Source organism: Eptesicus fuscus, chromosome 18 (genome assembly GCF_027574615.1).
Source record: "Eptesicus fuscus isolate TK198812 chromosome 18, DD_ASM_mEF_20220401, whole genome shotgun sequence".
In the NCBI taxonomy this organism is placed as follows: Eukaryota; Metazoa; Chordata; class Mammalia; order Chiroptera; family Vespertilionidae; genus Eptesicus; species Eptesicus fuscus.
The window spans coordinates 30,507,931-30,530,678 of record NC_072490.1 but is presented as its reverse complement, the minus strand read 5'-3'; the positions used below and the strand labels follow the sequence as shown (position 1 = coordinate 30,530,678).

Below are 22,748 nucleotides of genomic sequence, written 5' to 3'. Positions count from 1 at the left end.
TAGAAAACTTTCAGGCCACTAGCGGCCAATAAGCTGGATGGATGTGCATTTGGTATTTCTCTCTTCAGCTGCTGATAATCTGATTCAAATTACTCTCATTTCTGTAGGAACAGCTCCAAAAACTTGACTCTATTTGGTTTATCTTGAATGTCTCCTATTGTTAAGGAGCCACCTATTTGTCTGAAACACAATTCTATTTATTTTTCTTTATGTACTGAAAGTACAACCATTTGGATCATTTATCATTTATGCTTTCTCCTAAATGAAAAAGGGCCCAATGGTTGAACAGTCTTTACAAGTGGTTTTCCTACTGGTGTAAAAAAAAAAAAAACACACACACACACACAACACACACACACACACACACACACACACACACATCCCAGAACATTTAAATAATTTATTCACATCTGAGAAATGCCAGTGATATATGCTAGGACAGACTTATCTGACCATGCAGGACTCTCTCTCTACTAAGCAGAGACAAAGAAATGGATGTGGCTTCCTCAATTACATTCTATGATTGGTGATTCTTTTCTCCTTCTACAAGCCAAGACTTTTTTTAGGAGGTGTCCAGCTTGGGCTCCACTGAGACAAACAAAACAAAACTTATCATCTGCTCCTACCCTCAGGCTGTATTTGTTGAATAAATGAACTTGTATACAGTACAACAATAAGCATTTACTATGTGTAAGTTCATCATTCATGCAAATAAATATGTTTTGAGAAACAAATTGCTGTGACAGAGAAAAGTGGAAGGGGGAGGGGTAGGAACCTACTTTAGGTGGAGTGCACAGAAAAGATCTCTTTGAAGGAGGCGACATTTAAGCAGAGACTCGAAGACAATGCCAGTTGTACAAAGAGGTAGGGCTAGGGGTTTTGAGAGGAAGGGGAAGTTCCTGAAAAGGTCTGAGGTATGAAGGAGCTGTATCGCTTGTGTGAACTGAGAAAGACAAGTCAGGTCATGTGGGACTTCACAGGCCATCATAAGGAGAGGATGGATTTTATTCAAGGTGTAACAGGGATTTTGGCTTCCTTTCTCTTAATAAAACAAAAAGTGAGGTCATCACTAGGAGTGATGAGGGGCAGAAGGGATGAGGTTTAAAGAATGGAAGGCAAGAACCTATTTTTGTGGAGAATGAGGGTGTTGCCCCAGCCGGTTTGGCTCAGTGGCTAAAGCCTTGGCCCACACACTGAAGGGTCCCGGGTTTGATTCCAGTCAAGGGCATGTACCTTGGTTGCAGGCTTGAGGAAACCAATCAATGTCTCTCTCTCTCTCTCTCTCTCTGTCTGTCCCCTCTACTCTCTCTCTAAAAATCAATGGAAAAAAAATTTTTAAAAAGAGAGAGAATAAGGGTGCCAGCTTGCTGGAGAACCACAGGAGGGCACTAGGCAGTGCTGAGTGCCTATCTGGGTTCTGGATTTAACAAGAAACCAGCCAGCCTAGTTCTGTGCCATTCTCTACAGCTGTCAGCTCTGACATGGCAGGCAAAGAGAACACAGGGGCACCCATGTTTAGGGTGCTGCAAGAAGATATCAACAGTGAAAAAAGCAAGAATGTTTGATAGCCACATTTTGGCAACAGGCAATTTCTGGCGGTAAGATCCAGGGCATCGTCATGAGAGTTGGTGGCTGAAATGTTTGGAAGCAGGTGGCAGATTGTGTTTGAAAGTAAACGGATCAGCCAAAACCGGTTTGGCTCAGTAGATAGAGCGTCGGCCTGCGGACTGAAGGGTCCCAGGTTCGACTCCGGTCAAGGGCATGTACCTTGGTTGCGGGCACATCCTCGGTGGGGGGCTGTGCAGGAGGCAGCTGATCGATGTTTCTAACTCTCTCTCCCTCTCCCTTCCTCTCTGTAAAAAACCAATAAAATATATTTTAAAACACACAAACACACACACACACACACACACACACACACACACACACACACGAAAGTAAACGGATCAAAGAACAGGTGCCAGAGGGCGAGAGCGATCCTCCACATAGCCTTGAGGGAGGGCAGGGATGGGGACGCTGAGAGCCAAATGCCCAGGTCTTCACTGAGTAAGAGGAAGGTAATCAGATGACAAGGGTGGGGACTGGGGTGGTGGGTGGTAACACTGCCAATGGCATAGCTTCTAGGACCTGCTGTTGTTTCTTCTTCTTCACGACAGAAGAGTGCCCTGCATCTGTTTGAAGTCCCTGCCTTTCATGTGTGGCTATCACATAAATGAAAGGAGACAAAGGCCTACCATGTAATACTTGATTTTCTGCAGGATGTCATCATTGGTCATAATGAGTTCTTTCGCTGTGGTGCCATCTGCGATGTTGGCTAGGATGCACAGTGTCTGGAAAGAACAAAGGTCAGTGATCAGGAGAACTCCCAAGTCCCAGACTCAGCTCTCTCAAATTGGGATTTTCTCAGGTTCCACTTTGAATGTCTTGATTTCTCACTCCCTGGCCTCACTGCCAACAAGCCCAAGGACCCCAAACATTTCAGTGGTTTCTTTCCGGGCATAAGCCATCGCTGGGCAAAGGCAGGCATGTCTTACAGTTCATGCTATCACATAAATGAAAGGGAAAACATAATTTAATATTTTCTTGAAAACTCCATTTCCGAGAGAAGCTCTTGTTACTTCACTACAAGGTTTCCTCAAAGGGGTCGCCTCTTTGGTGGAAGCTTCAGAAGTGTTGCAAGTTCCCTCCCTCTCTCTCCAAATGCTACTTGTTCACAAGCGCATGACCTTCGGGGTGAAGGCCTGAGCCCTGTCCACTAGCCATGTGCAATTAGAACCCAAACTTTTTTGAAACCTACTAGAGGAACACAAAGGGAAACAAAATGTGGATTAAAGTTGGAGAAAATTACCTTCACTTCTCTTCACTTTGAGTGATTCCTGACTGACTGTGCTCCTGGACTCAGTGTCATTCCCTCCAAGAAGCCTTCCCTGCCTTAGTTGGCAAAGAGCGTCGGCCCTCAGAATGAAGGGTCCCGGGTTTGATTCCAGTCAAGGGCACATACCTTGGTGCACAGGACAACGCCCAACCCACTGAACCACACCAGCCAGGGCCAGGGGGAAGAATTCAAATCTTTCTTGGAATAATCAGAAGATTTTCCTCAAAGAAAGGGAACACATACCTGTTCTTTGACTTCAATGTTATGCTCCCCTTCCAGAATAAGAGTGACGGCTTGCATAATCTGCTTTCCGTGGGTGCTCATGATTTTATCTATATGCTGCAAAACAATGGGAAATCCACAATTATCACTTGGGGGACAAAGAAAAAATCCCACAGGAGAGAACAGAGGCTTCTAAATATACAACTATACTTCAAAGAGAACACCATAGCGTATAGAACTAGATGCCAAAGAATCGTGTTTGAAACTGCATTTTGCCTTCAACATTTTTTTTTTGATGACTTTAGGATGAAGAGAGAGTAGACTTGGCTTGACAGAATATGGAATTATAATCAAATGGGATCATCAAATGCAAATATATTAAAGAAAAAGTAGGCACATAAAAATGGGTGAGGGAGATGCGGAAGCCAGAGATGTGGAAATCTTTGAGCATAAATGTAGAAAGAAGACTAAAAAAACAAATGAAATATAAATAAAAATACATAATATGTAAGATATATTTTTATATAAATAAGAAGATTATGATCATAGATACAGAGACAGTTTGGTGGTAGGCAGAGGGTAGGGGATAGGATGGGAGAAATGGGTAAAGTGGTTTTTTTTCTTTAAATAAATTGAATAAAACAACAAGTGAGGCACAGAGAAGAAACCACTCATGCTTTTTCATCTACGTGAAAGGCCCCTGACAATGTTGCTCAGGGACCATTAAAGAACAATGAAAGGGGCCATAGAGCAAGGCTCAGCTTCTCCTGCTCTGACATATATCCACTGTTCTCCACACTGACTTCTTCAGCGATCAGTCCACTAACTGTGGGCCGGGTGAGTGTGGGGTGTCTGTCTCTGGAATGGCCCTGAGGGGATTCTCTAAAGTGAAAGAATCAGAAGCCCCAGAGATAATTACTTAGGCTTGTAAGAAAACCCACATGGCCAGCAAAACAGGTAAGAATAAAGTAACCAATTAAGATAAGCTCATATGCAGCAAGGTGGAAGGAGAGGGAGACAGGACAGGCAGGGAAGGAATGCAGGGTCAGGTGGCCATATATGGTGAAGCAGCTTCCAGAACACCTATGAAGGTGATAGGACTAGACATCAACTCCTTGCTTCTCTGGGAAGAAGCAGTTTTTCAATCACATTTGTGAGTAGATGTTGCTGGGAGAGGAGGGGAGGGCAATGTTTTACAATGCAGATGCAGAGGTAGCTAATCTGGAAGCCTGGGTGATTTTACTTACAGGCCGAGTAGAGAGGAGATTTCTAAGAAGTCCCAATGTTTTCATCAGCACATTCAAATCTGAATCTGATAATAACCGGAATAGCTGTTCAGTACTCAAGCTTCGTAAAATATCTGCTTTTATTTTTTGTTCAGCCTGAAATGCCATATTCTGAAAGGATTAAAGAAATTTCAAGAATCATGTCTACATTTGCTTTATTAAATTATATTTTTAATAGTAACTCTGGCCCTAGCTGGTTTGGCTCAGTGGATAGAGCGTCGGACTACAGACTGAAGGGTTCCGGGTTCGATTACGATCAGCGGCACATGCCTGGGTTGTGGGCTTGATCCCCAGTTGGGGGCATGCAGGAGGCAGCTGATTTTTCATTCTCTCTCATCATTGATGTTTCTATCTCTCTCTCCCTCTTCCTTCCTCTCTGAAATCAATAAAAATATATTTTTAAAAAATAGTAACTCTGATTATTTTCAAAGTACTAATAGAATCTGCAAAAAATCCTTAATTATGTCACATTATTTTTCTGATTCCTGTTAATTACCTATATTCTGTCTGTCAAGAGAAAGATACTGTCACTTCTAAATATATTCCTTTATTAGGAATATGATTACTTTCTGACACAGGCAGTTGAGTATCTTCAAGATTTCTCAAATAAATACAAAATCCATTATTACTTTTGAGAATATCCTTATGGTTATCATGTTGCCTTCTGTGTACTTTAATAACAAAATGACTATTAACAACTATACTGTGCTATGCATTTTGAAAATGACTTAAAAGTATTTGCTTATTATGCATAACCAATGGACACAGATAATAGTATGGTGAAGGACTGGGGTGGGGCAGGAGCTGGAAACAGAGGGATAAAGAGAAAGGGACATCTGTGATACTGTCAACAATAAAATAAATAAAAAATACCAAAAAATTAAAAAAATTTAAAAAAACCCCAAAGACACAAAAGTGCTTTGTAAAGTAGGTAGCTCTGTCCTAATGGGTTTTGCTCAATGGTTAGAGCGTTGGCCCTTGGACTGAAGAGTCCCAGGTTCGATCCCCGGCTCACGGGTGCATACCTCGGTTGCAGGCTCGATCCCCAGCTCCGTCATGGGGGCATGCAGGAGGCAACCAATTGATAGGTCTCTCTCACATCGATGTTTCTCTCTTTCTGTCTCTCCCCCTCCCTTCCACTCTCTAAAAATAAATGGAAAAAATATCCTAGGGCAGTGATGGGCAACCTTTTGAGCTTGGTGTGTCAAACTTTGCCAAAAAACTGAGCATAACTCGGGTAGTGTGTCACTTTGAGGAAAAAACATTATTTTGCAAATGTTTCATCCTCAGGAGCAGCAAATGTTTCATCCTCGGCATGCGGCCGCCTCAGCGGCTGCGTGTCATCAGAAATGGCTACGTGTGTCAGTGCTGACACGCGTGTCATAGGTTCGCCATCACTGTCCTAGGGTGAAGATTAACAAAAAAATAAAAAAGGTAGCTATATACAGATATCAATATGTTCACGATGAGGAAAATTTGTTTTCCAAAATGAATTTAAGTCAAGTTTCAACATCTATCTACTTTTCTTATTAATAGAATAGAGGCACACAGTGGCCAAGCAACTTGCTTATGTTTATATCTGAAAGCTGCCCTAACCGGTTTGGCTCAGTGGATAGAGTGTTGGCCTGTGGACTCAAGGGTCCCAGGTTGGATTCCGGTCAAGGGCATGTACCTTGGTTGCGGGCACATCCCCAGCTGGGGGGTGTGCAGGAGGCAGCCGATCGATGTTTCTCTCTCATCGATGTTTCTAACTCTCTCTCCCTCTCCCTTCCTCTCTGTAAAAAATCAATAAAATATATTTTAAAAAAATAAAAATAAATAAATCTGAAAGCTGAATATGGAGTCTGCTAGGTCCTAGGTCCTTAGAAAACGGAGACTAACCAAAGAATTTATATGCATATATGAACAGCCCATAGACACAGACAACAGTGTGGCGAAGGCCTGGGGTAGGCTGGGAATTGGAGGGAGGGGGGCAAAGAGGGGAAATAGGGATATTTGTAATACTGTCAACAATTAAAAGTAACTAACTAAAAGTAAATAAATAAATAAATAAAAAAAAGAAAACTAGCTAAAATAGTTAAGGGTTTTTTTAAAAGAGAAAACTCCAATTTCAAATAGTACATTCTTTAGTTTTAACTTTGAAAATAGCTCTATTCTCTTTGTTAATGATGACATACATAAAGAGTGAAACGTACCATAAGAGCCCAAATTCCATTCACTCGTAAGGCGGGGTTTTCACTTTGTGTTAATCCACAAAGTAGCTCTACAGCTCCTGATTCTAAAATTGGCTGCCATTGGAAAGGGGGGGAAAAACACAGGCTTTAAGTCAGGTTTGTGAACTAAATGTGTACATACCCTGGCACTCTGCTTATGATTTTGTTTGCACTCTTACCCAAGTCCAAGCAACTTTCACAGAGCAGGGAGTGAGGTGGCCATAAAAATCACCTTGAGAAGGGCAAGGACAATTATTCTCTCTCAAATCTAAAAACACAAATAATCCCTGTCATTTCCTGTTTTCCTGGTAGTCCTGAAAGACTCAGGAGATATCCTTCAATCTGTTCATTTCACACATACTCATGACCCCATTTCCTAGTTCCACAGGCTCAGTCTCACCATCCTCCAAGAGTCCATCACTCCAGCTTTGTGTAGGCATAGCTCTCACTATTTCATGTGTTGTTTCCAAGCTGACTATGAAGCAATAGGCTGATTTAGAATGGAACCTAAGATAAACTATCCTCCTTCCAAATTATCAATCTTATTCCAAACAGAATTCATCTTTTAGAACTACTTTCAGGACTATTTCTCAGGGATACAAGCAAAATAAGTCTTGTACTTACAGTCATACTATGTTTTATAGCTAAAATAGCACACTTTTAGCCTGACCACTTAATTTATGATACTTAGCTGAAAATGGGTTTTGTTAATTTTATAAAAATTCAAATCCTAAAGGACTGATTTACTATCACCAATGAATGCTTAAAAGGCCATCTTTCAAGTGCATTCTAGAAATGGCTTAAGCAATTGAGATGTATATACCAAGAAATAGAGCAGTGCCTTTCATGATGACATTTTTGAAGGACACACATTCCTCTTCTTGTACAAATTGTGGTATGTTTTTTAAAACTTCTTATTTTCAACTAAGTTCAAACTTATAAAGTAGCAAGATTAATACATGGAACTTACATATATTCTTTTCCCAGATTAACCAACTTTTAACATTTTGCCATATTATTTTGCTTAATCATGATCTCTTTCATTCTATATACCCATATTTGCCTTTTTAAATCTTTTCTGAACCACTTGAGAGTGCATACATCATGCCCCTTTACCCTTACTACTTCAATGTTTACTCTAAGAACAAGAATGTTCTCTTAGAGAACAGAACCACAGAACAATCACCGAATTCAGAGAAGTTAACATCAAAACAATATTTTTATTGAATATTGAATATTTAGTCCATATTCCAATTTTGTCACCTGGTCCAATAATGCTCTTATTACACTTCCTTACCTTCCAGTTCAAGATCCAGTTTATTACTTATTGAAATATAATTGACACACATTATATTAGTTTCAGGTATAAAACATTATTCAATGTAAGCATGAATTGCAAAATGATCATCACAATAAGTCTAGTTAAAATCCATCATCACACATAGTTACAATTTTGTCCCTTGTGATGAGAACTTTTAAGATCTACTCTCTTAGCAACTTTCAAATATACAATACAGTGCTAACTATAGTCCAGTTTATTTTCAATATGGAAAACTAGCTGTATTAGTGATCCCATCCCTGAGCTCACCTACCTTCCTGCATAACCAAACCCTAAATATGCTGAAGGTGGATCTGAGGCATCACAACAGCTATGCAGGATGATTAACGGTGTCACACTGACTGCAACCAAGATCGTCATCAGACCCAGATCCGCGCCACCAGGACAGAGAACTGATGGAAGCCCTGGCATCTTATCTCCCCTTTGTCATCCTTCAGAATAACTGCCAGTCTCTCCCCTTTTGTTCCAAGATTATCGCTGGTGAATAACTGTCTGAACCTCCACCTTGTTACTAAAGCCTTCCTAATTACCAGTCAGAAGCCTGTAGCTATTACAATGCAGACAGGTAGTTCAACCAAAATGGCTCTACTAAATGCATAATAAAGGGCAGTGTCTAAACCTTAGTTCATAACTGGGCAGACCAGAGATATTTTAACATGATAAAATTAACTGGATAAGGTTTTCTCCTTCCTTTATTAAAGCTGATTTTAATTTTCCCTATAGAAATAATACATGCTCAAATAATTTATAAAATGCATAAAACAAGGGAAAAATATCTACACATGTAATCCTTCCTCAAACAACTACCATTAACACTAAACACTAAAAAGATTATTTTCTGGCCCTGGCCCATTTTTCTCAGTGGTTAGAGCATTGGCTCTAGGGTTGAAGGGTTGCAGGTTCGATTCTGGTCAAGGGCACATACCTCAGTTGAAGGTTCAGTTGGGGTAAGAGCAGGAGGCAATCAATCAATGTGTCTCTCTCTCTCTCACATCGATGTTTCTCTCTCTCTCTCTCTTTTCCTCTCCTCCCTCCCTTCACTCTCTCTAAAAATCAAGGGAAAAACACCCTCACTCCTAAGGTGAGGATTTAAAAAAAAAAAAAAAAGATTATTTCCTGATGCCAGCAGAAATTACTTATAATCCTGGTTTTACAAAATTGTCTTAATTTATTCCTTAGTAATGATAGTTTGAAAATAGTCTATTATTTATGTATTATTTCTTACATTTACAGGCAGTTTAGAGTGAATGCAAACTATATCTTTTAAATAATCTGAATATGCCAGGCAGAATAAAAGGGATAACAGAAAATTAAAATAACAATATTTAAAAATGATTTATTTTGCTACCCTCCTTCTTGCAGCATCAAAAGTAGTTTTTAAAACTAGTCTTCAAATTTCAATGTCAACTACTATGGAAGTTATTTGACTAAGCCCCTGGTAGGACCAGGCAAAGTCTAGGAAGAGAAAATCAATACTAACCTCTTTGCTTGGAGAAAATTCAAGAAGAAGATTACATAGCATGGAAGATGCTACTACTAAGATTTCGTCTGGTGCATTTTGCAAAACCTAGGGAATTAAAAAAAGGGGTACTATTAATGGTTTGGAAAGAAACATGGAGGTGAGATCATAAGAATGAGGAAAAAACAATTTATCTTTCATCCTGATTTCTCATATTTGAGAGCTAGTTAGGAAAGATGGACCTGATATTGTGTGAACCCTTACCTAGTGCTATAATTCTGACTACGGCCCTCACACCTGTCTTGCCGGAGAAGCTACAGCTCCACTGCCAGGGTGGGAATTGCTGTGCAAAGACAGACAAGGCAGGGAGGGGTGCCCCATGTAAAGGTTTAAAGATCGGGGGACTGCTTTGGGGAAAGTTAGCACATTCTACTTCATTAACTTGGGCCATTTATGAAACACAAAATTGCACTAGGGCCCAAAACTTTTCTATGTGTCCCTAGTAGGACTTGTTTGACCAGAAGCACAGATGGATTAAGCTACTGCACAGGCCAGGTAATGAGGGGACTGGAATCACAGCCCTGGTTTCAACTCTGACTCCTCCACTTACGAGATGTGTGCACCTTAACCTCTCTGAGCCTTTGAGTTGAGGAATTAAAGAAAACAACACTTTGTTTATAGGACTATTTAGGATGAAATGTGATATAGTGAATAATAAAGGGAAGCATAATGGCAAAAAGTTAAGAACATAAACTGCCTGAGTGAAAATTTCAGCCCAACCACTGAATGGGTATATGAATTCCTTGGCTGTCAAATGGGGATAATAATAGTACCTGCTTCATAGGGTTGTTGTGAGAATCAATAAACAAAAAGATTTTAGACTAGTAACTGACACATAGTAAGGATTATATAAGTAAGGGTTTTAAAAAGGTAATTTATTGCCATAGTTTTTGTTGTTATCAGGCACAGTATCAGGCATATGGCAGGTCTAGAGCAAACTAAATGCCATAGACTCTCACTCAACTCAGAAGACAACAACATGATGACAAATGTTAGCCACCATTAGCTATTATCAGAACCTGTTCTTTTCAGTTTCTAAGACAGAAGGCTTCATAAACACTACCACTTATATGCAATAACCACTCCACCTAAACCCTTTGCATTTGGGAGCAAATCCGGATAAGGCTTGTCATCCCAAAAGGAGTCCTAGGAGCTCTCGCTATGCAAACTGGAAATGGAGAATCACAAAAACAAAACAAAACAAACCACACCAAAAACAACCACAATTAAAAAAATAGAGTTAAGTATATTATCTGCTTTCTTCAGCTAAATTAAGCCTGAAGTTCCCAAGTTAAGAATAAGCAAGAATTACAAAACAGAAGCAGTTCTCCCTAAGATACTGTATTTAATTTTCCTGTGACTTGTTAGCTAGTTGATAAAGATAAATCTCCTGTTATGCATGCTGATCTCTGTCTGCCACAACCCCCTCTAAGACGCTGTTCACCTTCCCTTGCCTTTCCATTCCCTTTCTCCATCTCTCAGGCGCACCCCATACCCATGCTGTAAGGCCATCTTCTTCCAGAAGCCTCCGTGGAGCCCTTCCAGTCAGAAGTCATTCTATCCTCCCCTGTGCCACTGTTTATGGCCTCTTGTAAGACCCTTATTACTGTCCACACTGTTCAAATTCTATGTGTAGACACGCCAACCCCCTTTTCTATGAACAAATTTCAGCGTCTGAAGGAATAATCTACAGATCTATGATCTAGGTTACCCTGGCCTGTATCAACCGAATGACACTGCACAAAATGGGTGCTCAATGAATGTTGGCAAAATAAGAGCAATAATCATTTTCCAGAATTACACTACTTAGAATCACTGGTTTAAATAAGTTAGTGCGTACCAAGACTTTAAAAAGTTGCTTTGCTTGATGATTCACTTTTTAAAATATTTATTGTTTTATAGAGGTTAATGTACCTTTATCAAGTTTTATTTTCAAATTAGATAACAATGAATGATAAACTAAAACAGAAGAGTCTGTGAAATTCTTAAAAGCATTTCCTAAATGCAGTGTAAGACAGGGAGAAATCTGGAAGTTGACCTCTAACACTGACCAAATAGAATTTCACCAAAATAGTAACAAAAAATAATCACAAATAAAAATTTTAATTAAAATCAAATGGCTATTCTCTTGTGGTTTGTTAACCAACAGTTAACAACATGGAAAAGTAAAAGAGGAAAAATCAATAGACACACAAACAGACTTTGAAGTAAGAGGAACTGAAATATCTAAAATAAATTATTGATCTACTTTTGAGCTTTTAATAGTATCTATACTTTAAAACTGCAACAAAGTAGTAGTTTGATAGTAATTATATCCACATGTACCCAAATGCACAAAACCCTTTCAGATTGCTCCAAACGAGCCACACCAGCCAAGGCTCCATTTAAAAAAAAAATTAAATATATTTTTATTGATTTCAGAGAGGAAGGAGAGGGAGAGAAACATCAATGATGAGAGTCATTGATCGGCTGCCTCCCGCATGCACCCTACTGGGGATCGAGCCCGCAACCTGAGCATGTACCCTGACCAGGTATTGAACCGTGACCTCCTGGTTCATAGGCCGACACTAAACCACTGAGGAACACAGGCTGGGCCAGGGCTCCATTTTCAAATCATATGAGAGAGGGGTACTTAGCTGAGCAATCAGAGAAATTGGCTCCAGAAGAAATATTTAAAAGTTATTTTGGGAAACAGGGCACAGTTAAAGAAAATCGTGAATAGACAGAATCAATAAATAAAGATTAAGCTGCTACGAAAAAGGTGCACTTTAAGGACAAGAAAGAGTGTCAATAGGAAAATCACTCAAATGAAGACAGCATTGGTCTAACTCTTCATCTGGGGCTCCTATCCCACCCCTCTACTACAGTCACAGGCATCGTACATTTCCTGCACACACCGTAAGGTACTGTTTCTGTTCATGCTGCTCCTCTCTCTGGCTAATCCTCCTGCCTTCCTTTTGCCTTCAAAGTCCATTCCATACTTCTGCCTGGAGCCTCCCCTGACTATTTCTGCCTCTACTGTAACCTTGATGCTTTAAGCTGAAGGCAAGAGCTCTACAGTAAAAAAAAAAAAAAAAAATAAAAAAAAAATTGGTAGCTTTCCTATGCCCAGAGGCTTTCTTAGCAGGTAGAAAAAAACAAAACAAAACAAAAAAGAAAACATAAACAAAAAATTCTGTTTATTAAATGCAAGGTGTATGTTCACTTAAAGAGAAAAATAAAGATGGACCGGAGGCCAAACTCACCGTGCTTTTATATTAGGAATAATATTATTAGCATACTCTAAGTCTCAATTCAGATTTAATTGACCTGAAAAACATTATTTCCCCTCAAGAAAAGACCTTAGGCCAAAAGAAGTTAGAAAAGTAGGAGGCAACAATTGTGTTAAAAAATATCAAGGGAGTGACAAAAGACTAAGAACAGATTATATCTGTAAATGGCTGATTCCTTTCCTTTTATAACTAAAAATTACAAAGATGATTCTGGGGGTAAGTCCAAAGTGTAATACTAAACACACAGGGAGAGCAGATGAGTAACTCAAGCTTTAGTTAATAAAAGAAAACCAAGCATGTACTTCCCCGTCACACGAGATGCTGACCTCAGAAACACACTCTGCAGGTGTAAAGATGCTTAGAACATGAGATTTGAGGAGGTAACTGCTCAAAATGCTCTACACAAAAATCACACATACTCCTAGACCACGGAATGCCGTCAGCTACCTCAGCTCAGTAAGGGCTCCGTGGGAATGGGTGTTACTTGCTGATCCTTCCTTCCCTTACCTTCATTAAAGGTTTCCACACGGCGTGATCCTGGAAACTGGTTCGAAGCTGCTGCACAGATCTAGATAAACTGTGCAAACATCTACAAAGAATAATCAAAATTAGCTTCACAAGAAGCTGAAACTTACACGTTTCAAACACACTGCTTGGCATTTCACAATTACTAATATACACTTCAGGTATAGCCACAGACATTATTAATTCAACTACTTCAGAACACTTGGTGGGCTTTCCAGGCTAGCTTCTCGGTTTAAACGTTACACACTGAATTCACCTGAGCAGACTTTTGAGCAACATCTGGATTCTGTGCTTACTTGGTGAAGGTCCGGGAAGGAAACACGTTAAACACATGGCAAGGGGTTTTTATTCAGACCATTTAAAGCTCATACCTGACAGCAGCTAACCGCACCTTGACACTAGACTCAGACAAGCCAGTCACAATTCGGTCCATCATATTTTCAGTCTCAATGATCTGGAGAAAAAGGTTAATGCTGCATAAATAACAACACAAAGATGACACACTTCACTGCTTGTAAATGCAAGTAGGCTGACGTCATTAAAAGTTTAACGTTGGCTTTTAGTGAGAGTTTTTACCTCTGGAACCATCAGTTTGTGGTGGGGGCAGGCATCTCCTCAGAAAGGTTGGGCTATCCCCTACGGACCTGCCAGGCTTAATGACAGGCATAAGGGGCCGATTATGCTTGATTATTTTTAATGACACTTAAAACAATAACCACACGGCATGATTAGCGCAGGGGTCTTGCATAAACAGTCTTGAGAAAGTGAAAGAGAAAAAGGAACTACCATCGGAAAGGTTCCTGCCACAATGAGATTCTAGGGAAATCATGGTCCACACAGCCCTTATGAAATGTAATCTGCGGGTTTCTGACAGAGCCACCCTCTGGCTGCTTTCTTATCAAGAAAATTGAAAAGTTAAATATTTAGAAAAGTAGCCCTTGCCATTTTGCACTGTAGCACCAAGCCCTGCTCCATGTAATCACCACAATCATGGAGCTTTTTTTTTTTAAATTTAAAAACAAAGCCTACAATTTTTCTTCATTAAGCAATAATGTATAGATACAAAATAAATAGTGTGGGGAAGAAATTAAGTTTAACTTGTGTGGTCCTATGGAAAAAAAAAAGCATATTTTAAAAAATGCTAACATAATCGCAACACAAACATTAACAAAACTAATATTTGTAGAGTACTTCTTTGTGCCAGGGGTAGTGTGAATAAATGTTACATTATCTGTCTTATCCATTTTGTGGCCATTATGATGATCACCATCAGCATATTAAGAAATGGAGGACTTAGATAAGACAGAGTCCTTATGCGTAGCCATGCGTGTAAGATGGCCCTGGTAGAGAAGTAGGCCTGTGCTCACCAGGCGGTTTCCAGGATGGGCAACACATGAACGGCAGTCATTGCTCCTATGGGAAGTATTTTTAAAAAATCCAGGCCAATTAAATCAGAGTCTCTGGGATGGGGCCCAGGCACCTGCTTTGTTTTTTTTGTTTTTGTTTTTTAAGCTCCACAGGTAGAGTCCAGTATGCCGCCATGGTTGAGGATCACTACCTCAGAGTAGGAGGAGGTGGGAAATCTCAGGATGTTCAAACCAAATGAGAAGAGAACAAAAAAGTTGAAATTAAGAGTGATGGGGAGAAGAATAGCAACTATTAAGTACAGGGAACCACACTGCAGCTGTAGGGTAGTAATGGTAATTTTTATATAGTGATTTGGAGGTTCCTAAGTGGCTGAGAAAACTTATACTTCTCACCCAAGAGCAAACTTAATCTCACCCTTACCTTTATGCACATCCACCTCTGTCCCCATTGTCACTTCTAACCCCTACATGCCTTCCTTTCTCACTGCATACGCTTTTCGACCCTCACATACCTTTCTCCCCGACCTGGATTTCTTGCTCAGATACTCCACTTAATAGACAAATGCCTTCTTTTCACTGACCTCCCACCACTTACTCCTGTTTCACATCCGAAAGTGCTGATTTACAGTAGAATATTCAGTACACCTGGCTGCCAAATCTCTCAGTGTGTGCTACCCCATCTCGGCGGGACCTCACTGCTCCGCCAGCCTTGCACTCACCTGCAAGATATTCCCATCTTCCCTATATATTTCCGTCCTTCAAATTCTTCCTACCTCCCTCACACCCTCAGTCCCTCTGTGCCCACCTCATTCTTGCAGGGAAAAGGCTTTTTTTCTAGGACACAAGTTGTCTCAACTTCCTCTTCTCCTTAACGTATCTCCATACCTTTTCACTCTTGTTACACTGAAGTTGGGTACTTCAAGCTCAAAGCCCTTGCACCTTGATCCAGAAATTACCTCCCCCCACCTCTTTCTTGCAGCTTTACTCTGCCCCACCCCACTGGTTCCTTTCTCTTGGCCTGTGCCCTGCCACTTGCACTCCTATTTAAAAGACGTAAGTGCTCCAACTGTCATCTCTTTAAGTTACAGTCCTCTCTCCCCTACCCTTCCTTAAATGGACATGTGTTCCAAGGCTCCATTCATCGCTCACTCTACATATGACAAGTTTACACCTATTCCATACAGAAGCTACCTACAAAATAAAATGCTGAAATAGTACCTATGGCATGGCATCATTAACTCTGGTAGCTACCTTTCTAAAATATTAATCTACAATGTAATCACATCTAGACAGGTCCCTTAGAAAAATATTTTCAATTGATGCAGAAGTAACACAGATTTTGTGAGACAAAACTCTGCAACAACATATTTTAATACTTTGGAAGCAGAAAAGTGGGAACACTGAAATAAACTTCTTCATAGGAGATGGACTCTTCCAGACTCGTTCAGACAGGGTATTTTAATTAGAGTCATATTTTAATCATATCTGGGTGTATCAATCATGGCAAAACTGGTTTTTAGTATAGACAAGACTTACACACACATGAGGCTCTGGAATATCTAGCAATTTAGTGTCTCATCTCCTTAGCTATTTTGTACTGTAAGCTCCTACAAGGTACACACCAGTCTTCTGCTTCATTCCTGGACACACAGGAGGAAGTATGTCATAAATGCCAGATGAAGAAAAAGATGTAATTAAAGCATCTGATTACCCACTTTGTACCAAAAAGTATGTGAGAGAAAAGATATATATTTTTTCTGAATCTGATGCTTTGTAACTAGCTAACAAAATAACCGACCTGTACTTCATACTTAAAAAAAAAAAAAAAGGAACTGTAATTCAATGGTTTATGCAACGACAATATTACAATTAGTTGTATAATACTCAATGTTATGTCTCCATTTAATGAAACTCTGAAATCAATATTCATTACTTGGTTTTATAAATACCTCTGTTTTGTATCTAGCATTATCAGTCCCAGGTCTGCTTCTTTCAGTATGCAGAAGGCCAAGGGTCTCAGTACCGTGGGCAAGTGGCAAAACCTGGCCCTGTCATGATTAACTCTTTAAAAATACTTACCATCATAAATGAACGCTGTAGAGATCATTTACAATTCTTTGGTAGATTAGCCTTAAGATGATAACTAACAATTTTACCACAGATTAAGTCCACGGATTCTGAGTTCTGAATGAATTTGTTGTTATTCAGTAATAGAGCCGAGTCCTGAAGGGCGCTACTTCTGTGGTACTGTTGAAAACCTTCAAAATGTTCAAGGTGTTTGTTTCAACTTGCAGGCTAAGGCTTAAAAATCACTCTTTGCATCTGCCTGATTTCATGGCAGAGACATACAAAATTTTGACACTGTGCCTTTTAAATTACCATTTAGAATTACTGCACTTTGTAAAAATATTTAAAAATATAAATTCATGGTATAATTATACTGTTATCCAGAACACTAACTAGTAATAAAATCAACGTATAACAAATTATAAAAATGTTTTATGAAATACTTAGCAAGTTTCTGAGATGGCAGAAAGATATTTTAAAAAATTGACCTAAATTTAAAAATATACTTTAAAATCTTATAACTTTAAAAATATAGAGAAGAATTTACATTTGTTCAAATTTTGAACATGCATATTTAAGACAGGGCTTCATATGAATAATGACTCTTTGGAGAAATAACATCTATGGCAACCAGGGACAGTAATACTTAGATAACCAAAGTTAAAATTTGGCCTCCATACTTTTTCTAACATATCTATTACCTCTGAATTCAACCAATTATTGATTTATATTGTATATTCTATTTAACTTAAAAAACAACAACCCAGAATTTAATTTGATGCTTTGAAGGGCATGCTAAAGCAAACAAAAAGTTTTGAAAACCAGAAATTTAAATCTATTCTAAGAGAGTAAGAAGACATCTTGTAATTAATAAGAGATAAGCTAAAGAAAGAGGCTCTATACTTCTTAAGTACAAATATTCTTTTTACTATAAAGAATAAATAACTAACAGAACTGGAAATTTATAGCATAAAGTCAATGTCTTCATTGCAAACCTTTTTTATTTATGCCCCAACATTGTTCAGTGTTTCTAGTACAATTTAAAATATATTTATTTTTAATCTTCCAATGAAGTCACTTAAGATATTCTAATAAATGCTTCCATTTGTTGAGCACTTACATGCACCACATTAAATATTTTAAATACATTGTATCTTCATCTTCACAATGACCCTGAAGATATAATTTCTTTGCTAGGAAAAAGAAGGTAAAAGACAAATTCTGATTTTTAGTTGTTTTTTTTTTTTTACTTTTTTTTTTCTGCCTATACTGCTTAAAAGAAATTGTTCAATTTAAAAGGAAAAAAATATCCCATTCTTGACTACCTTATTCACGTAATATAAAACCAGTGTGATTGGATGATCCCCCTCCCCCTGTAAGAAAAGTTAAGATTTCATGTTTTCAACTCTTGAAAATATGAAAGGCAGTTATAAAATATTAAAAATGACAAAAACATTAAATTATTAATTTCCAAACTGATTCAAGAATAGCCCCACTGAAATCAACATGTCCATTCTAATTTTTTTCAAATAATTCCTTAAGCCCCTAGCAAAGTCTTGCTGACCATTCCTTCCTGTTCTCTGGCTTACTGAGGTTTTATTATAAATGCTGAGTTGTAAGGCTGCGTCTTATGGCTCTTCGTCTCACTGCACTGCTTTCCTTCCTCCCCCACCCATCAGACAATATTTACACTTTACAGAATAGGTTGGTTTCTGAGTCAGGCTAATTTCTATAAACCAAATCATACTTTCATCCCTAGAAAAAAAATGGGTCCAGATTCACATTTGTGAATAATATACATTATTTTTAAATCACACATTTAGAAAGGAAAAAAACTAAAAAATGGTAAAAATTATTTCAAAATTAAACAAGTACCATGCTATAAAATATGTTCTCTTTGATCTATATCAAAGTGAGTAGAAGACATGTCCTTGGGATTGTCTGCCTCTTGAAAAATGAGAATTTCCTGCACTTTCTTTATGCTAAAGTATAGTGAAATCCCTTGCCTATATGATCAGATTTTATTTTCCCTATTTTAAATTTCTTCACATAGAATTGCTAATAAAATTATAAATGCTCTTAATGTTTGAAGGCCCATACATAATTTGCTTAATAATGTAATTTTGCAATATGATTCATTCGTCTATTTGTCCATTCATTCATTTTTTTCATTCATTCATTCTTCAAATATTTATTAAGTGCTGTCTATGCATCCGGCAGTGTTGTAGATGCTGGGAATACAGTGATGAACAATACATAAAAAAATCCCTGCCCTCATGGAGCTTACATTCTAGTTCTTCAAAAGGAATGTCCAGCTAAAGTATAAGTACTCAAAATCCAAGAGGAAAGCTTTCTGAAAGTCTCCATTAGTAAGATACCTCAAAGGAGCAAAGGCTGCATAAGTACTTCTTTTAAGATTTGCAATGTATTTTATTTTTATAAAAAATAAAAATAACATCCTGTTAAGTTCATTAATTTCCTTGAGTTAATTTATACTATTTATAATTTTCTTCAACTTATACTTTCTAACTAATAAATTATACTAGTTCCTTAAAGAGAGTAAAGAGACACAAGCCTTTAAAATTTCCAGCCTAATTTATGATCAACAGGTACCAACCAAGTAATGATCTTCATAAGAACAATTCTTCGTTAGAAAAGAATCAGCCTCACCATTACAGGACTGCTTGCCACTGACTGGGGTTATGACTGGAAATACCAGCACTTGAAAGAATGTTAGGTATCTTAACTTCTTTCTTTTTTACTGTCCCATTAACTGAACTTACTCTTCCTAGTCAGCATTAATATGTGGTCAAGGCCATTATTAAAAACTAGACTTTCCCCCTGGCAGAGATTATAGCGAATTGTGTAGTCACTGCCAATGCGCTCTGGACCTTTCATCCATTGAGTACTCAATTCCTACCTCAGCCCTTGCTTAACCTAACAAATTCTTGAATTATTCTAAGTTGAATATGGCCAGGCCACATTGTCAAGCTCAGTGGTCCATCTTTTCTTAGGCTTCTCCCTTTTCATGTCACAGCCAATGGTACTGTTTTCTACTCTCATCTGCAGAACTCTTCACACGCCTTCACTCTCTTGACAGGACACCAGAGGAAGTCAGGAAATTTGTAAGTATGCCACAGAGTGATAACGGATGAAATGCTGGGAATTAGAATACCAACTTTGCTCTGCACAGGATACAGAGAGATCTGGGCATATTGAAGGAAATGTCACTCTGTGTTTGATTTCTGTATTTTCATTTCTATATTTATTCAACAAATACTTATTTACTGGGTGCTTATTAGGTTCCAGGAATTGTTATATATTGATATCTCTTACTGGGAATACACCAACATTGCTCCAGAGCAGGAGTGGTATATCTCTGACCTATGGGTCATATCTCAGTCTTCAGCTTAATTTTGTCTGGCCCAGAGAGAAGGAACAAGAAATGAAATCACAGAAGGTCTTTAGAAGCAAAAAGATAGAAACATAATTCTACAAAGAAAGAAGGCCTGTATCTTTCTCCTTTACAGCTGGGTATAGCTCTCATTGTCAACCTCTTATAGCTTCAGTTTTTTCTTCTTCATTCTGCTTCATTTCCTGAACTGATCATAACAGGGCAATGGAATATATGTTATCCCCTGTACTTAATGAATTGCATTCCCATTTTCAGTTTAAAAGGCAGACCAACTGAACATTTCATATTTTTATCCTTGTGTGGGTGTTGTGTTTTGTTTTATTTATTTTTTGTTTTTTTGGGGGGAGGAAATAGCTCTATGATCCTTGAAATTTCTTTCAAAGAATCTCCACTCATTAACTCAGTAAACTGAAATTCCATCTTGACAAGCATAAATATTGCATTAAAAATAAAACAATTAACACTGTACTTCACGAAAATAAATATAATGGAAGTTAATAAGGCATAAGTGTAAAAGGTAAATAAATATTTCATAGAAAAGTAAATAAAAATCTATCCAAATAATTATGTCAACAAAAAATGGAACAGAAATAAAGGCATTCAAAGGAAAAGGGTCATTGTCATTTTTTATGCACTGAAAATAAGAATTCTCCACTCCTAAGAACCATTTTCATGTAGGTTTTATCACAATATAGCTTATATTTTCCATTTTACAATAACCCTCTTCAGTAGTTACTATGAACTGTAAATTATTCAAACACTTCATTTTTCCAGAAATTAAATATCTTCCTTAAAACTCTATATATTCCCCATTATATAAGAATATCAGAGTATCTTTTCTTCACCACACAAAAAAGCTATAATAATGATAACTTATTCTTTATTTGTCATCTTTCTACAGAAGTTATCAGGATTTAGCCTTACCAGGAAATTATACACATTATAAATACAACTTTTAATAGACTGATCATCAGACTGTTATGTTGTATTTCTAGAACATGATATCACAAATTAAGTCATTAATTCCAAAACAATAGTTTATTAACAAAAAAGTACAAAGAAGTACAAATGGACATCCTATTTCCCCCCTTTATAGTCCATCTATCTATCTCCCTTTCAGTCCATGGCATAACCTTCTTGAGCTAAAAGAATGGGCAAAACACTTCTCGTCTTTCTAATGAGCCCTAATAACCATCCAAAAACAAATCATTATGTCTATGTTATACAGTCCATATCAATTTTTAAAAAATGTTTTATCTATGAGTTGCCATAAAAGCCTCTTCCTAAACTGAACGAAGCATATCAACATCCAAAAATTATGTTTGTCAGACATAGGGAATACCATATCACTAGTATGTTTACCTTTAAGTAACAGTTTACAAATGAAAGCTTAGAGGTGTCAAGAAAGATTTTCATAGATATTTACTAAGAACACTTCAAGTCAAAAAATCTTGTTAGTTGAACTAAATTGAGGTACATGGAAAACAATGAGCTTAGTTGCTTTTTTGCACTGATTTTAAATCAATGCTATTCACATATCTAGTCTTACTGCTTATTTCAGTTTTATTCAAGAATGGCTCCTTTTCAATTGATTTCATGAAACCTACGGCTATGCCATACCTCTCTCTCTCAAGCCCAAGTACTTCTCTGAATCATGACAAATTCCCAATACTTTGTAATTTCCTTCACAAATACCAATATAGATGGAAAGACTTAGTAAAGTGCCATGTTCAGTAAATAATGCCCAATTTGCTCTTTCTGCTATGGCTCATCAAGACAGAACATGTGGGATTACTTTACTGATGTTCCTAAAAGCCTTGTGTAAAATTTATTAGATTAGGTTATATATATTTTTTTGAGTGGTAGATCCAGTTTTTTGGTTTAAGGAGGGAGCCAGGTCAGAGCTTACAACTATACTTTATTTTCTACTTAGAACGATTCTCATAAAAAACATGAATTCAGTGTTGGACTAGGCTGTTAAAACATAAGGTGCTATACCAGTGATACATTTTTTGGGACCTGTTTCACATGACCACTCACTAAACATAAAATCATCATTCCACAAAGATTTTATTCACATCAAACTTGCACAGTAGCAAAAAAATCAAAACATAACTAAGCCACATATCAAAGAACAATATACAATAGATTTAAATTTCTCAATGGCATTGGAAAGTATTTTCATAAATAACATATACAATTCTAGTGTTAGGACTTTCAAGGTGTCTGAAGCTTCACAGTGCTAGAAATGATTTTTATCAGAACACATGCAAAAATGTGCAACACAATAATCCATATTAATGACACAAAAAAGCACACCAGTTATTTCTCATTCCAGCACGGCCATGCCACTCTATGTTCTAAAAACAAACAAACAACCCCCCAAATCCGGGTCCCATTCATTCTTCAATTATGCCTTTAGTCACTCTGCTTTATTATATTCAAACAGTCACTGTTAGTGCTCTTCACCACGACTTTCAGGTCGGCGTCACTCCCTGCCTGCTGGCTGTCAGGACTGGGGGACGCCCCTCTCCCAGACTCACCTTCTTCCGGATGTCTTCATCATTTGCTCCAAGAGAGGCATAGAGCTTGAATGCAGCCTGGCGGAGTTCGTGAGCATGTTTTAAGTCATGATCAAGCTATGGGAG

At 38.0% G+C, this 22,748-nt stretch overlaps 1 protein-coding gene across 2 annotated transcripts in view; it reads right to left on the bottom strand.

Annotated features, from left to right (window-relative positions):
• ARMC8 (armadillo repeat containing 8) overlaps positions 1-22,748 on the bottom strand; it is a 91,232-nt gene that overhangs the window by 4,997 nt on the left and 63,487 nt on the right. For both annotated transcript variants that reach the window (XM_028128467.2, XM_054708172.1), the window contains 8 exons: positions 22,644-22,739; positions 13,623-13,705; positions 13,234-13,315; positions 9,416-9,502; positions 6,579-6,671; positions 4,345-4,494; positions 3,119-3,214; positions 2,235-2,330 (listed from right to left, as the gene is read on the bottom strand). In XM_028128467.2, the coding sequence (XP_027984268.1) occupies positions 2,235-2,330; positions 3,119-3,214; positions 4,345-4,494; positions 6,579-6,671; positions 9,416-9,502; positions 13,234-13,315; positions 13,623-13,705; positions 22,644-22,739 (783 nt within the window). The remainder of the gene's footprint in view (positions 1-2,234; positions 2,331-3,118; positions 3,215-4,344; positions 4,495-6,578; positions 6,672-9,415; positions 9,503-13,233; positions 13,316-13,622; positions 13,706-22,643; positions 22,740-22,748) is intronic.